The following is a 15,501-nucleotide window of genomic DNA, read 5'->3' as shown; positions in this document are numbered from 1 at the left end:
TCTTATCTCTAACCTTCTATGATGGTTGAGATTTTCTCAGCTACTTCAGCAGGGTGGCACACTGCTGCCTGCTGGCTTGGTCCATCAGGCAGACACATCAGTTGGGCAGCATGGTATTTATAACAAAATGTTTTAATTTGAATGCCTAGAGTTGTGACACATTCTACAGTTTGCTTTTGTTTCCCATACTCTCTGTCTGGTACACTGCCTGCTGCTTCAGATGCAAATGATATGAAAGGGGTGGGGCAAGGGGGTATAATTCTGTAAAGCTGGTTTTTCACTTGTTTGTTTTATAGGCTTTCATACTTATTTTCATACTTAAAGTATTGATATTTCTGCCTGACCTCTAAGGGTTTTTTGCAGCAGGTATATAACATAATAAGGAAACAATAGGCAAATGTGTAAAGAAATAGCCAGGTAACTGCAGCAACTATTTAACAGTCATTCATTAAAGTTCCCAGCACTCTGGTGCATCGGAGGGAGGAAAAGGCAGGTGGACCAGAGGTTCAGTAGAGGGACTACAGAGGTTTCCCCTGCCCTGAATTATTGTTTACCGTCAGACAAGAAAAAAGTTATGTGGTCCAGTATATAGCTCAGTGTCTTTCACAAGATGGGTGCTCAATAAATACTTGTTTATTGATCACATAAGAAACAATATTTTTAATCAGAAATAAAGTACCTTATAAATATGTCATGTAATGGTGATGCATAAGATCAAATCCGATAGTTATATGCCTATTGGATCATATTTCTATATTTCATACTGCATGCATGTAAGATATATAAGTACTTCGTAATGCAGATTTTGTTAAGAATCATACTTAATGTTGTGAAGCATAGTTAGGACCTAATTTTTAATAGGCTGTAAGCATTTTAAATTCTGTGATGAAATGGAGAATATTACATTTTATTAAAATAACATTTTTCTGACCTTATGATTCAGCATTACCTAAAATAATAGTTTTCATATTTTTTCTTAATTTTATTAGCCTTTTAAAAATTGTAATGTTACATTTTTTTAATGCTGTGGCATTAGGTCTAATAATGGAGTTTCCCTTAATAGAGTTTGTCGTCATTCTGTAGTCTGGAAATTGAGGTTTTTGTTCTCTTCTTTGAAAGACTTCATTAATGTGCAGGAATGTACCCAAGACTTCTGCCTCTTCATTCTCAGATTTTCCAGGCTGTCAGATTAATAAAAGGGTACAATTCACTAACTTCACCAGAGTAAAATTGTAAACTTTGTTTCAAAAGCTAGTAATGGCACTTGGGAATGGTTAATTGATTAAGGTGACTAATTCAGAGGATTCTTTTAATTCATATGGTTAATTATAGATTATTAAGGACATTTAGAAAAAGAAAAACATTTTTTTACATTAACCATCATTTTTTAGGTTATTTATACTATATTGACTGAAGTCTTTTGTATTTTTGTGTTTTTATCAATATATATTAGCTGTTTGTGTCGTACATTTAAAATATTAAATGGAATAATTTTCCAATAACCAGCTTGTTCTTTTTACATTTTTCAGTCTCAGTAGCCTTTGATCTGCAACGAAAATAAGTAGAAAAAAATGGTTTAAGTCATTTGTATTAGCCATTAGTAAAATAAATTTATTTTCAGATGAATTTCAAATGAAGTGCTATTTTTAAATGAACCAAGTAGAATAGAAAAACTGTGAATGATCCTTATATAATCCTGTCTACAAGTATTGACTTGTACCGTCTTAATTTATTTTCTGGATTCTTTTTCTCAGGGTGCATTTGAGAAGATCTTTTCTCTTTGGCCATTGTCCAAGTGTTTTGAACTGAAAGGGAATGTATATGAATGGTGGTTCAGATGGAGGTTAGACCGTTACGTATGTATTTACCTTGTGATCTTTGTCCATTTCAAACTGTACTTTTAAAAAATTCTTTGGAAAAATGAAATATTTTTTATTTAGTTTTGGAATATGGAAGCACGTTGATTTGGTAAATCAGAGCAGCCCTGCCCCTCTACTTTTTTACAGCAGAGAAAGGGTAGGCATGTGTATGTATCTCAGCAGAAAAAAACTATAAAAAACATTGTCTATAACATGACCTTTGTTTGAGTCATAACTTTCACTTACAGATGATCCTTCATGTACATGCCTTAGCCACTCAGCACAATACATGTGTTGGGCCCTAGTGTATGCCCTAATGTTGGTATTGTGAGGGATCTGTTGCAGAAAGAAGACATACCTCCAGGCTTCTAAACCTTACCATCTAGTTTAAAATCCAGGAATACTACTTATAATTGAGTGCTAAACTTTACAGTATGAATTTGGAGGTAGAAGTTTGCAGAGAAGAAGAGAACAGTGTCATGGATGATTCCATGAATTTAATCTCGAAGGATGGTTAAGATTCAGTTGGCCAACAGAATGTCAAACATCCAGCACAGCATTTGAAAAATAACAGACGCTGGATAAATGTTAATTATTCCTCTTACTCTTCCCTTTTCCTCCCATCTTTTACTATTCCATTTTTCACTCAACAAATGTTTTCCTGGTCCCTATTTCTGTGTGATTCCCTGGTTTCCGACACCTGTGCACTTTCCAGTGAACTACGTTGTTTCAAAACCATGTATTAATAAAAAGCTTTGCTAAGGTCTTATCATCAAATAATTGTAAATTCTCAACTTTCTCATTAGAGCAGTGTGCTATGATATGGTAGTCTTTTTTTTTTTTTAAGAGAGCTTTCTAGTCCACCACATTTTTTCACTCTTACTTGCATGTACTCTTATTTAAAAGTATGAATTTAGTGATGTTCTTATTGTGTTTTATTTGATTGAAAGAAGTATCAATATAAAATATTTTATCTTGGTTGAGTACAATTAAATTTTATCATTTGTCTTCAGAATAAGTTTTTATTATTATTTTTAAATTGTCTTCATTTCTTCACCTGCTGCGGAAACTGCTCAGAATGAGCCAGTTTTTCTCATGTTATTACAAGAGACGTTCGCTTGCCTGTTGCTTACAGTTCGTAACAATCACAGGGGCTTACTTCACTGCTGCAAGTTTTACTCTTGAAGTTTAAGTCCTAGAAACTCTGAAACCTCAAGCTTTTAACCTACTTACTTTTATACATGTTCTTCTCCTTTACCAAATTTTTTGCTATGTATTGGAAAGTAGCTGTTTAAAACAAATTTTGTCTCCTTATTTTTCAGGTAGTCTTTTATGGAATGTTGTTTGCTTTCATTTACCTGGCTTTACAGAAGCGTCAAGTACTTTCGGAAGGAAAGGGTGAACCTCTCTTTTCAAACAAAATATCAAATGTTCTATTGTTTATTTCAGTAGTTTCTTTCCTGGTAAGTTTCAAAATGTGATCTTCTGATTTTCCAACATCCTAATTGGTATGGAAAATTAACTGTAAGAGAGAGGAATTTGATCAATTATTTTCAATAAATAAAATCTTTACTTTAAAATTCTTTTTCTAGTTTCCAATTGAGCATAAATTTTGAAGTGAATGCATGTACACATTAAATATGAATAATAACTGAAAGCTAAGTGAAATAGGTATTTTAAAAGTGTGATAAATTGAGGGAAAGATACAAATGTAAGCTGTTTGACATGAAAAGCCATCTCTGCCTCGTGATCACTATTTCCAGAAAAGCAGAGGCCTGAGCGCCTCTCTGCTTGTGTTTGGGGAGTTGAGACACCAAAACCAGTGATGAGCAAAACTATGGGAAGTTTCTACTGAAGCATTTTAAATAACAAAATGGAGTATAATGTTATAAATAAAGACAGTTTTAACATTTTCTGAGAATGTAAGGCGTAGCTGTTTTTGTGAACTGATGGATGTGTGTTCTGTTTTAGACCTATTCCATCTGGGCCAGCAGCTGTAAAAACAAAGCAGAATGCAATGAGCTCCACCCGTGTGTTTCTGTAGTGCAGGTAATTGTCTAGATTTGGAGAAACTGTTTTTCTGTAATTCTTGACAAGAATGCAGTCTTTAGAGGCAAAGAAACTTGAGATCAAAATTTATAAAATGTAGGTGTATTACTTAATTTTTCCAAGCCCTACTTCCTCTATCATAACAGGGAAATTAAAATCTCTTTTAAAGGGCTATTATATTAAATGTATGGAAATGATCAGTATTTGTCACTTAACCAGCACTTAGAAAATGTCAATTGTACTTGTCATATTTGTTTTTAAGTTTTTAAATTTACTTAACAAATATTGGATCCCTACTATGTGCTAGATACTATGTGGAAAGATACAGTGGTAACCATATCAGACATACTTCCTACCCTTATTGAGCCTACATTCTTCTATTGTAGTAATAATCCTATAATTACCATGTAATTGTCAATAGAAGTACTTGATGAAGTAAGGGAACATCATGAGGAGATATGACCTAGTTGGAGTTGCAGTGATTTGGAGGGATGACAGCATAGCAGGCAGTAAGAGCTTAGGCCTGTGGTGGAAAGGAGCATAGCACATTCAAGGGACTTGGTATAGAAGGCCAGTGGGGCTGGAGCTCAAAGAGCCCAGGACTAGAGAAGTGTGTGACAGTGACTGGGAGGTGGGCAGAGGCTAGAGGCAACTCAAATCAGATTTACATTTTTGCAGAGATACCTCTGGTTGCAAGTAGTCATAGTACATTGTGATTAGTACAGTGATGATGAAGTACAGGGTACTTTAGAAACACACATGACTTCTTCCTAACTCAGCAAGGTTCGTGGAGAAAATAGTGTCTAAGCTGAAAATTGACTAGCCCAGCAAAGAGGAGCAGAGAGAATTTCTGGAGGGTCTTTATGGAAGAATCAAAATTATATCATGGGAATTTATAAATTTTTCCATATAAATATGTTATCTTTCTACACAAAGGTCCTCAAAGTGGGTTCATATTTTTTCCAACACATTAAATAAAACTGTTCAGCCATGCCCCACCTAATATCTACACTAGTATGCAATATACAGACCCCGTGTTTGAGAAATCCAGTTTAGATAGATGCTAGAACAAAAATAACTTGCTAATACTTTATCTACTGGGGGAAAAAAAAATCATGTATATATCAAGTTTAAGAATATAAAGAATTAAGTCATGACTTAAAGGAAAGCAAAAATGCTTTTAATACACAAATTATTAATATTTATGTATTTATGTTTGTTTTTTCTTTAGATTTTAGCCTTTATTCTAATAAGGAATATCCCTGGATATGCCCGTTCTGTTTACAGTTCATTTTTTGCTTGGTTTGGGAAAATTTCATTAGAGGTTGGTACATTAACATTTTGCTCTATCTTACTTACACAGCCAAGTGTTATATATGCTTGTGTGCGTGTATGTGTGTGTGTGAGACTAACATTTTCTTAACCAAAGCTGTGTTATTTATGGAACTATAGTGGGAAAAGCTCGGCACCCTCAAAAGCAACAACATATTGTAGAATATTTTAAAGCTTTATTTAAGTGACTAGAGGTAGATGACTTTCACCGTGTTCTTCATATTGTTAGAAGCTTTGAAGCACACCCAGGATGCTGAGATCAGAAGAGAAAAAAATGAAGGAGATATAAATGAAATTTATAAATAGATATAAATGAAATCAAGCTGAGGGGACTTTGATTTTGTTGTTTATCTCCACAATTAAATGTGATATTACTGGAATTTAGGTTATGCTTATCATCATAAAATTCACCCTTATTGCAAATTTGGAAATAATTGTAAAACTCATTATTATTATGCATGTAATATCTAATATTAAGTTATCTATAAAATCAGTTTAAGTAGGTTGTGAAATACATTCTGAGTGTTCTGAGCTTTATTTGAAACTATATTTTAAAACAAAATTCATATTGTAATTATAAAAGATAGTTTTTAGAGCATAAGATTTACTTAAAAGATACATTTTTAGTATAAGATTAAGTTTTCTTTAAAATAAGGAAATAAATATCTGAGTTCTTGAAAAAAATGTTCTATTATTTTTAAGTCACATTCGGAAGAAAGATTACATAGAATTTAAATTCTTGGCCATGAATGGCTTATCAAGTCATCCAGTGGACTAAAGAATATTTATTTTGCCAGTCCGTTAATATTTAAAGCATGAGAGGTTTTATCAACTTTACTTGAATTAATTTACTATTTAGGGTTTCTATTAAAAATATAGAAATGTCACAGTCCTCATATTTGTTGATGTAGCTTAAGCATATTTCTGCTCTGATATTTTGAAGCAGTGTGATGAAAGAACCACTTTTATAATCACAGTCAAAAGAAATGGTGTCGTTATCCAATATGTATTCTCACAGAACTTGAAATACGCTGTAGAAACATGTGAATGTAGTGCAGCACACTGGTTTGGCCATTCATAGCAAACATGAGGAGGTCTTAAACATCCTGCCATTTTCCTCTCATATACGTACATACATGAATATATTCACAAATGCAGGGTCCAGCACAAATGATGCCCCTGTTTTATTACAAAATCATAAGCATCTAATTCTGTAACATAATAATGTCACACTCTGGCACACCATATGACATTTTAGGTGAAGTGTTCAAATCAAAACTATAAATTATTACACCCATGTTATTACCCTACCAACCACACCCAAGCAGGCGTTACTTCTGCCATATCCTGTATATCCATATATAGACACATTGTACACACATAGGTACCACATAGGTTTATAGCTAGTTGCACGCACACATAGTCATTTATTTGAGGTCTGAATATAGGAGTCCACACATCATTCTGTCATTTGTCTTCCATGTCATGCAAAGAAATGTGTATCAAGTCAGGGTTCCTGTTCATTTATTGAGTGCTTGGATGCAGTGCTTCAGCACATGGGAGTCCTGGAGAGAAGACTCTGCAATAGACTTTTCGGGACCCGTGTGACACAATTCAATGGTTTTGGAAAAGCCTGCTACCGTAATTATGCTATCAAGTGTTTAAATTAGGAAAAATGTTATATATTCATGGACCCTCTGCACATACCTAACTTTAAATATCTTTCCTCCTAGCTCTTTATCTGCCAATACCACATCTGGCTGGCAGCGGACACAAGGGGAATCTTGGTACTCATACCTGGAAACCCTATGCTCAACATCATTGTCAGCACTTTCATATTTGTGTGTGTGGCACATGAAATTTCTCAGATCACCAATGACCTTGCACAGATCATTATTCCTAAAGATAACTCTTCTCTGCTGAAAAGGTTGGCATGCGTAGCTGCGTTTTTTTCCGGACTCCTCATTTTATCATCCATTCAAGATAAGACTTTACGTTCCTAAAATTCTAAAAAAAATGTAAACTCTTCAAGCTAACTTTGTGTCTGCCTAGAGGAGAAAAGCATCTATCTGGAGATGTAATTGTACATGTAAATAACAATTGGTGTGGTCAGAGGACAGCTCAGTGATGTCTGTTGAACGTGTGTGGTTGTATATATTGGAAATGTACATATCCTGTGTGAAATAATGAAAAAAAGTGATGAAACAGACTGCATTGTATAGCATTGCATGTGAAAAGTCTTTTCTACTGGATCTATATTTCCATTTGTAAATGATTTTAAGTTAACATATGAAGGCAGGGAAATAATTACCTTTCCAGTAAAAAATAGAGATAATTTAACTAGCTTAGTGTCGCACTGTTTTGATATTTACTAAATTTGTGGTAATGAGATTGTCTACACCTATATTCATCATGGAAATTCCTAGTTCATTGAACTTTCTCGCTCAAGAATAACTACAGTGTTGTTTTCTTATCATATGTGCAATGATGTGGAGTGATAAACAATATGCCTTTAATTTATATATGTTCTTCTATTGTTACGTGTTTCCTGACATGATTGTTTTTCTAGCTGTGGTTTTCAGGTATACGAGCCTAAATCTTTGTACACTTTGTCTCTCAGAGTTGTTCTAGGCTCCATGACAGGGTTTATCATTGTTGATGTTTTGTTTTTGTTTTTGTTTTTGTTTTTTATAAAAAGGCCAAATTTTCTTTCCAGTTCAACCACTCACCTGTTTCCTTTTTGTAAGCTACACCAGTGTAATATCAGTTACCCTGTGGATCCACTTAATACATTTTCTCCTGACTAATTTTTATATATTATTTCCAATGTTTGGAAAACTCTTTATAACCATTTTGTTATTTCCTGTTACTCCCCCCTATTTTTAAAAAGGTATTTATCAATCTAAACTTGTGTGGTCTAGTAAAGATTCCATTTGTTAGGAGTGAGATGTACGACCATCAGTAGAGTGTTAAGTAAACCGGTGACTTTGGGCAATATAGGTTTTTTGGTTTGGTTTGGTTTGGTTTGGTTTGGTTTGGTGTTGTTACAAACTAACTATTAGAGGTATAAATTTATTTATCTGTTGTACAGATTTTATTATGACTTTTAATGTTTGAAAGATTGCACTTGTTTGCTCTTTGTGTGGGGTAAAATATATTTTCTGTTTGTGGTATATGAAAATATGGAGTAATTTAAACAGTAAATAAACGTTCTGTGGATGCTTATTTTTGTATTGGCAAAGTATCAATTAAACTATATGTGTTCTTTTTTTAAAAAGTTGGATCCATTAATGATTTGTTTAAATGTCTTAATTCATTTCCTCAACTTAAATTTGCTTTTTCAAACTCTTGGTATATAGGGGTAGAACATTATGATAGTTGAAAAAGGAATAATTTACTTATCAGAGCTTTGGAGAATAATGTGCCTTTCAACCCAGAAATTTAAGCATTATGATTTATTAGTAGTCTTACTTGAAGATTTTTAAAATTTAACTATTATTTTTTTAGCACTGGATTTATGTGCTAGTGATTCCTTCTCACTAATTGAGGACTATTTCTTGGACAGAAAAGTGTGTTCTTTCCTTTTCTCTCTTCGTCTGCCCTTACTTAATCTTTTGACATTTCTGAGATAGACAATTGTAATGATTCATTGCTCTGCCTCCTCGACTGCAGCCTTATAAGCAGAGAATGGTATAGTTATAAATCAAAAACTTCCAAGTACCACGACTGCATTATTCTTGCTGGTGTGGCCTGCCAGTGAGTAGAGTGCATTTTAATTTAGCTTGTAAGTTTTATCACCTGAAAAAGATTCTTCCTGATGAAACAATTGAAAAAGAAAGATGACCAGTATTTCTGGTGTTTTGGAAGCACTAACGTCTTCCACAGTGACACCGAAGGGACCAAACAAGCAAGTTTTCTCTCCTCTTTGAACTGAAGCCTGGAACTTCGGCTTAGTAACTGATAAACCCTATCACTTCATTGCGTGCTCTGATTTAAAATGCCCCACTGTTTCATTTTTTACATAGTTATATAAAATAGTTAAAATATTGTGTACTTCTAATTAAAATGCATTCTATTTGTATTTGATTTTCTTCATGAGTTTTTACAGATAAGAGGTTATTGTGGCATCAGTCGCCACAGCGATAGCACCTCTGTAAGGTACATGTTTTAGTATTTTTTCTGCATTGACTCAGATACTGACTGCATGCACTGTTCAGTCATACCATTCTCCAGAAAAAGTTATTTGACAGACTATGTAGATATGCTGAAATTGAGACAAAGCCACTGAGGTTCTCTAAACTCAGATTTCCTATAATATAAATCACATTGGGAATTCTACCATTGGCCCCAGAAGGTACTTGCTTGCCTCAAATACACCCCAACACTTTCTGGTGTCTTTTGCCGAATCTCCCCATTTTTATAGATAGCCAGCAGAGCGTGAAAAACACAAAGCCTCCACAGAAAACCACTCACTGCACCTGGGAGCCAGATCCTACTATTTGCTTTAGGTGCCTATTTTTATAAAATAACATTTACATCCTACCATCCCATTGTAAGATAAGTTGACCAGTTAAAATTTGAAAGATATGTGAATTGTTTTCTCTAGAAATAAGCTTCATTCCATGTTAGCAAAGGAAGCTTTTAAGTTTGGTAAAATAAACTCTAATGATAACTGTATCTGTTTATATTCATTTCTTTACTAGATTCTAAACCATTAAGGCTAAATAATTGTTATTTAATAACCATTTTTAAATGATTATGGTTATTATTCTTTTGAAAAGTGACACTTAATAAAAGTCACTTTGTCAGAAGAACGTGCCATTTCTAAGGAGAATGCCTCTCTGGATTGCCCCTTCCCCTTGCGATGGGGACTTCCGCCCAGGCAGGAGACCTTGGTGGAGCCAAGTTGGGGTGTTTATGTTGAACAGTGTTAAATCGCCAATATGCTATCATTTTTGACCTGCGCATGGTAGAAATGTTGGCAGGCTTGCATGGCTCAGTCTAACAGCTCCCCTTCTTGAAGAAAACACTTGGTTAGTTAGATTTCCTGGAATATAAATCACATCGAGAATTCTGCTGTGGGCCCCAAAAGGTCCTTGCTTGCTTCAAATGTACCTCAATGCTTTCCTGTTGCAGAATTGATCTTGACAACTGTTTCAAAATTCTAAATATTAAGTTTTGTTACATTTGGGGTGATTTTTGAAGATTGGTGAAAACTTCCTAAGATACTTGTACTTGAAAAGCACCTTTAAATCCTTACTGGTCTTGCATGAAATCTCTTCTAGTGTCTTATGTGAGTTAGACATATTAGAAAACTGCCTTAAAAGTTACATCTATAAAGTAGTATAAACCAGAGACTATTTTCCAAAAGTACAGTTGAGGATATTATGAGCTATAAAATATCTAGTAGATTAGTCAGAAATAATTTAAACCTTATATCTCATTTATAAAATACCATTTCAGAGGATAAAAATAGTATATAACCAAAATTTTGGAAGGAAATTTTGGTTACTTAGAAGTGTTTCTGTCATGTGCAGGACAACATTTTCATGCTTAAAAGTAAGTATAATGAAGATGGAGGTGTAGTTAGAAACCCTTTGCTTCCTCGCACAAAGTAAGCATAGTATTTTAGCTAGTTCCATTAGCTTTAACTTCAGTAATACCTAGCAGTCCTTATTTAGAAGACCTTTTGAGTGAATTTTCTAGTAATGAAAATTGCTAAAAATAATCACAAAGCTATTAACAAGATTTTAATTTTTAATTCTAGCCCTATCATGAGTAGATTATTTAACCCTTTTAATGTTCATTGCCAAAACAATAAAGCCAGAACTCAGCTGAGGATAAAAAGCTCTCCACTTTTCATCACCCATGTCTTTGTGATAGGAATTTCAGCCAGGCCAGTCTTGCTGTTCCTCACATACCATACTCTTCCTAACCTTTGTTCACATTCTTTTCATGTGCCTGAATCCAACTCATTTTGTTAAGTACAATTTAAACTCCACCTTCCCTGTAAAACAAGTATTTTCATTACCCTCACTTTTAGACTATTCTAGCATTAATTACCTGGTCTTACCATTTCAATACTGCTTTCTGTTCCTTCAGTAGTACACTTGCAAGCCAGAAGCAAGATGACCTTTCTTACAGATACAGTAAGGTGCTATCTACCCAAAGTAGATAGAGGCTTGACCTGATATCAGCCAAGTTCTGGCTTTACTTCTCCAATCTTAAAAACAAAATTCTTCTTTATCTCTTGCTTTTCCAAAGCTACTACCTCATTTATCTTTTTCTGCAAACCTGAACTGCTCTTGTCAAGACCAACAAGCACCTCCGTATTGCTAAACCCGATGATCAATTCTCAGTCTTCGCCCTACTTGACCTGTGAGCAGTATTTGATGCAGTTGACTGACTGCCTCTCTTTTCGACCATCCCCCTTTACTAGGCCTCCAGAACATCGCCATTTCCTGTTTTCTCCCTACTGCAGTAGCCGTTTCTTCAAGGTCTTGTGTCTTGGGTCTTTTTCACACCCTTTAACCTCTAAACTGCAGTTAAGCTCATTCCTCAGACCTACCTGTGCTCACACGTTCGGTGACAACCACCTAGTCACATGACTTTATGCTGATGACGACCAAATGTATATCTCCAGTCTGAACCTCTTCCCTGAAATTCACATTCCAATAACTACCTGCCTACTGCACCTCTCTATTTGAATATCTAAAAGACAACTCAAATTTAATGAGTCTAAACCAAAACTAAGCTTTCTCACTACTGGCCAAAAACAAGAGCATCCATAATCTTTCTTTTCTCAGTAAATGGCAATTACATCCTTCAACTTGCTCAGATTTTTAAAAAATTGACCCTTCTCTTATACCCAACATCTGATATTTTAGTAGTATTCATAATTCAATATTCAACCACTTTATCTGCTCCAATGTGATCACCCTGTTCCAAAATACTACTGGCTCTTTCCTGATTTATTATTTTTTAAAAGATTTTATTTATTTATTTTTAGAGAGGGGAAGGGAGGGAGAAAGAGAGGGAGAGAAACATCAACATGCGGTTGCCTCTTGAACACCCCCCATGGGGACCTGGCCTGCAACCCAGGCATGTGCCCTGACTGGGAATCAAACCAGTGACCCTTTGGTTCTCAGGCTGGCACTCAGTCCACTGAGCCACACCAGCCAGGGCTCTTTCCTGAATTATTGTAATAGCTTTATTTTTCTCCATAGTTCTGACACCTTTATACCTTTTATCTATTTTTTCAGTTTTCATCTCTCCTCCATTAGAATATAATCTTTCTGTTTCATTCACTGTGGTATCCCCAGCTTCTAGAACAATGATCCCCAAGAATTTCCCATGAATGAAGGAATGAATGACTGCCGCAAAAACTGGTGTCAAACCCCAACCCTGTTCGAGGCAGGTTGGCAGCCCTGGAAATGATAAAGCATTTGGGAAAATACTTTTCCTTTTCCTTAGCCATTTGGACAAGAGGCTAAAATACTACCTTTCTTTGCCGCTTAGGATGTTGATTTGCATAATGTTATAAAAAAAATAACCCACTGACACAGCCAGGTAAGTAGTGGGTCCACAGCAGGGTTAGGGTTCCTCTGTCTTGGCTGGCCGCCACCTGCAGAGCCGAGCCCCAGCCCTGCCAGGTGGGAAGTAAGTCTTACTCACTGTGGGTTCCATCATTCCTTATCTTGCTCTATGCTGGGGCCGCCATTTGTCATTACATTTACACTTTTATTTTTCTTACAGTAGAGAATTACTTCTTTTGGACTCTTGTCACTGTCAAAGTAGGAATATGAAAAGATAAACCAAGAAAACCATGTATATTAAAAAGAAAGATTGTGCTTTTAGTGGAAGTCAAATCTACTCTGTGTTCAACAGGCAAATTGTGACTGTCAAATAATACTACTTACAAAAACCATTGTGAAATAAACACCAAAACAATTGCCAGTGCCTAGAAGAATGTATATGTGAGTGTCAGTGTAGGTAAAATCATATTAATGAATTAAGCGAAAGCCTGAAATTTCAACAGGACTTGAATGTAAGTGAAATTTTAAAAAGTGTAATACAGTGAAATTCAGATATATATTAAGTGAAAAAAATGCATGAAAACATTGAACAGATGGTAAGTTTTAAAAGCATATCCATTGAAGGTAGCAGAAATTACATGCCGAAAAGAAATAAGATAGTGAAAATAGAAGGCTAGCTGGGAAAACTATTATCTCCCTCAGTATATGGAGCTATGGCTGAGAACTTATGGAAAAAACTGTATGAAAAGTATAATTTGTGGGAAACTAGGTATCAATAATAACATCATTAATTAAATTTATTTCTGCTTTTAGTGAGAATTCTAGTGTAACCAAGTGACTAAAACACACTTATGTCAGGTTCATTATAAGAAAATGGTTTATTGATTGGATTGAGAATGTCTTAAAGTTTGATATAGGCTGATACCAATAAAGTTAATAACTAATAAATAAAGTACTATTGTGGTGATCCCTGAACTTAGAAAATGAAACTAAAATTAGTGATTTTTCATAAGGATACAGAACTTAAGTCTACTCATTTCATTCCCTGGAAATGACTGGAAGGCATTTTGGATGTAGTCATTGAAATGGACTGAATGTGTTCCGTGGCTTGTATTATGTACAGGTCAGTGTTTTGCTTGCTAAATCGGATATGCCACTTGGGACCTGCTGTGTAATGAGAGGTTCCATGGCATTGTACCCAAAGATTTTTGGAACTGTGGAGGGAGATTGAATTCTTCACACCATTCAAGAGCAAATGATCTTGTTAGCTTAATTGCAAAGACTGACATAAAGTCAGTTGATTTGGTGGGAAATTCACCCTGTCTTACCAGTTTGAATATTTATCTGCCAAAAACATTGAAAATGATTGCATAAATGTATGACTTGACTTGTTCTTCATTCTCAGGATAATTTTTATTTGGGAAAACTTACTTGGTAAGGTGTGTCCTGGTTCATTTTCTCACGTGAACCATGATTTCCAGAGAAGAAAGTGGTGTCAGCTACATTCCCAGACTTCTAAAGGAGTTTTTCTGGTTTCAGATCTTACCCCTGCAAAAAACACTGTTTGCTTTACCTTTTCGTGTTAATAATGCTAGTAAAAATGAGGAGATTCATTATATAACTGCCATTGATAATGGTCCAGGACCTGGAATTTGACAAAATTGGAATACTTGAATTCTACGTGCACATTAGAAATAGTTGCCTTAAAAATCTAAAAACTGTCATTCGGATATTTTATCCATGTGCAGAAGTAACAATTATCAAGAACTTCATGGACTATGAAACAATAAAATCAAATACCCCTTGTCTTTAAAGGATTTGAAGATAAAATTGTACTGAACATCACAATGAAAAATCTAACATTTTACATCTTAGTAAAAAAAAATGGTATCAAGATTTTTATTCCAAATTTAAGATAAACCAAGAAAAAAATAACTAAATTTATTTTTTTATTTTTATTTTCCAATTTAAAATATCTCCAGTAGTATAAATGTTTATGTTGTATTAAAGGCTTGTGCCATCACACAATGAAAATAAAGTTTGATTCTATATATGAAACTTTTTTTAATTCTTAGGCATCTTTGTTCTACTTTCTGTCTAATAATCACAGTGAATTAACTATAGCTTTCTTCATAAGTAAGCCAGTTTGGTTTTTTGTTTTGTTTGACAATTTACAGAGTCAAAGTCCTGCTAATAAAAGAAACAGACTCTTCTCCGTGACACTAGATAGGTTTTGGAAGGTAGTGTTGGCAGTGGCGCAATGGGGTTTTCCTAGGGAATTCAGGGGTGAGGTGGTACTGTATCTCTGGTGTTGAAAGAGCAGACTAGAATGAAGAACCCACCTTCCCTTTCCTTCCCTCCTTCCATGGCATTCTGCCTCAGGACACTGTCACTTGGGGGAGAAAAGGTGATGGGAAAACACTTAGTTGGAGTCAGAGGGGTCCAGCGCTTGGTGCACTTTCTCAGAGACTACAAAACCTAAAGTGGAGACTATAGCCCTGGCTGGTGTGGCTCTTTGATTCCTGGTCGGGGTGCATGCCAGAGGGCCACCAATTCGATGTTTTCTCTCTCTCTGTCTCCCTCCCTCCCTCCTTCTCTCCTTCCCTCCCTCAGGGTATGAGGAGACTAAATGGTAGTAAGAAAAAAATACACTAAATTGTTAAAAAAATAAAAATGAAAACAATGAGAAAATGTCCTGGAATAAGGATTTTTTAAAAAGGGGGACA

The 15,501-nt window shown here is 34.9% G+C and overlaps 1 protein-coding gene across 1 annotated transcript in view; it reads left to right on the top strand.

Moving 5' to 3' along the window:
* Positions 1-8,463, top strand: part of CASD1 (CAS1 domain containing 1) — a 45,780-nt gene extending 37,317 nt beyond the window's left edge. Inside the window, exons 14-18 of the mRNA XM_045828052.1 lie at positions 1,755-1,856; positions 3,182-3,322; positions 3,831-3,908; positions 5,140-5,232; positions 6,974-8,463. Coding sequence (XP_045684008.1) covers positions 1,755-1,856; positions 3,182-3,322; positions 3,831-3,908; positions 5,140-5,232; positions 6,974-7,243 — 684 coding nt within the window. The 3' untranslated portion in view covers positions 7,244-8,463. The remainder of the gene's footprint in view (positions 1-1,754; positions 1,857-3,181; positions 3,323-3,830; positions 3,909-5,139; positions 5,233-6,973) is intronic.
* Positions 8,464-15,501: the final 7,038 nt, after the last annotated feature.

Source organism: Phyllostomus hastatus, unplaced genomic scaffold (assembly GCF_019186645.2).
Source record: "Phyllostomus hastatus isolate PE091 unplaced genomic scaffold, TTU_PhHast_1.1 phas_scaffold_78, whole genome shotgun sequence".
Lineage (NCBI taxonomy): Eukaryota > Metazoa > Chordata > Mammalia > Chiroptera > Phyllostomidae > Phyllostomus > Phyllostomus hastatus.
Note: the sequence above shows the minus strand (reverse complement) of the source record. Positions and strands in the feature narration are given on the sequence as shown.